Source organism: Quercus suber, unplaced genomic scaffold, assembly GCF_002906115.3.
Source record: "Quercus suber isolate HL8 unplaced genomic scaffold, Cork oak 2.0 scaffold_748, whole genome shotgun sequence".
In the NCBI taxonomy this organism is placed as follows: Eukaryota; Viridiplantae; Streptophyta; class Magnoliopsida; order Fagales; family Fagaceae; genus Quercus; species Quercus suber.
In genome coordinates, this window is record NW_027070184.1 from 172,231 (window position 1) to 174,324 (window position 2,094).

Below are 2,094 nucleotides of genomic sequence, written 5' to 3' on the forward strand. Positions count from 1 at the left end.
TCAAATTAGTTTGGTGAAAATTTTATCCGTTACACACCAGCCCCAAGATAAGCACCCATCATCAGTCCTCTTTAGGATAATATTAAAGCTTTTATACGTTGTATCATTATAGATGTTGTACTTGTATGTGTCCAATTCCAACCACCAACTTAATTTCTTAGTTCTTACTTCTTAGGCAGTTATGCTTGAAAATTCCATGTAATTTCAATGAAATGACCGCCGGAAGTGGCCTTTCTAATACAATTGAACAAAATGAAAGAACACTATAATTGAAAAGTAAAATTTTCAATTCAATGTAGTTGCATTTTTTTGCAAAGCCAAAAAAAAAATTATTTTTTACACATTCCCCATCCAAAGAAACAAGGTATGAAAAATTCAACATGATCATAAATAGCCACATTTGTTTTTACCTCTTTATGCCACTGACCCACGTACCCATCGGAACTATATGAAGACGAAGACAACAATATCAATCAAATATAGATAGCTAGGAAGATGAAGCTTTTGGTAGCGTACTGTTTTGAGTACAGAACTGGAAGCTATTCGCATCCATTCTCTCCAAAACATAGTGCCCAAGTGTGTCACTTGATTCCACCAAATTCTCTTTGCACAAAAACTCATCCCCACAAACTCTCTCTACTTCACCATAGAAATCATGCACGAACACGTGAGTCTTAGCACTCCCACCCTTCTTGCTCCTCGCCAACACGCCAGAGGTGAATATCGGAGACATCCGGCCCGGCGCGTCGGGCCATTCGCCACGTGGACCATCCACCAATATAACATCCCAGTCCACTTCGTAGACATGGTTTGGAAGGTCATTAAGGCCAAGCTTGCACTCAGAAAACAATAGGTTTTGCACTGGCCTGCACTCGTTTCTTATTTGCTTTTTCGTTGAAGCTACGAGCTCGTGTAGGTCGCTCAATTTTGTCGTGTACTGCACATCGTAGGCATCGATTTCTGGGTGTTTCTCTTCCATGTAAGCGGCGTAGTAGCGGTTCTCGTCGATGAACACGGTTCGGCCATTGTGGTTGAGCGCTTTCCATAAAAGGGTCTCTTGGGTGAGACCGAATACAAGGAAATTGCAAGGGGACGAGCATTTTCGAAGCACGTCAGAGATTTGCTTGAGCTCTGCGTAGGCCATGTGGAATGAGTTATTGGATGTTGATGCGTAGTGGAGGAGGGTGTTGATTACAGTGGTTGGCAATGGGGCACCGCCGAAAGTGGAGGCGGTAGCGGTGGTGGAAGTGGAGGCTGTAGGTGTGGAATATTCTCTTGTGTAGATAAGGGTTAAGAGGAAAGCGACTGTGAAGAACGAAACAAAGGCAAGGAGCCATAAGCGGTTGGAGCCTCCTTGTTTTTGAATATAGGGGTGGAGGAGAATAAGCTTTGTGTTACTATTGTTGTTCTTCATTTTTGAAGAGAGAAAGAGAGAGTGGAGCTTTCTTTTGGATCTCTCTCCTTGACTAGTAGTATTTGATTCTGAATCCTGAGAGGGTTTGAGAGAGAGGGTTTGATTTAAAGAAGTGTTTGATGTATGAAAACAAAAACTTGAATATATGAGATACGAGGGTGACCTTACAATCACTACCACTCTAGAAATTAATTAGTGACAATTAAGGATTTTTGTTCTCCTACTCTATGTTGTGTATGTGTGTGTGTGTGTCGGTTGAGCTGTCTCATTGCAATGACAAAGCAATTTCATGTTTTTTTTTATGGAGCTAGTTATTTTAAACATATATATTTTATAGGATAGTGTAAGCCAATCCAATTAGACTAGAGCTGGTAGAGAAAAAATACAAGGGGTGGTAGGACCAGAGCTGGTGAAGAGAAAAGGTAAAGGGAATAGCTGTAGCGACCCAGTAACTAATTACAAGCAAGAAGTCGCTTTTCCTTCTTCAAATCAGCTTTGGTTCCTACGGAAACCCCCTTTGAATATTTGGGGATTTCTTAAGTGAGTAGTTACCTTTGAGAGAGACTAATTACCAGCCAAAGATTCCAAATATTGAAAACATGTCGTAGAAAATCATCAGACTTTGCAAGGAGTTTTTTAATGAAAATAATAAGATTTGGTGACTGATTAGGATTTATGAA

General features: G+C 40.5%; 1 protein-coding gene across 1 annotated transcript; it reads right to left on the reverse strand.

The window, feature by feature from the left end:
• Window positions 1–269: 269 nt before the first annotated feature.
• On the reverse strand, window positions 270–1,693 carry LOC111995756 (protein IRX15-LIKE). Its single transcript, XM_024027685.2, has one exon. It carries the CDS (start codon window positions 1,412–1,414, stop codon window positions 488–490), a length of 927 nt encoding a protein of 308 aa, XP_023883453.1. The 5' UTR covers window positions 1,415–1,693; the 3' UTR covers window positions 270–487.
• Between the last annotated feature and the right edge of the window lie 401 nt (window positions 1,694–2,094).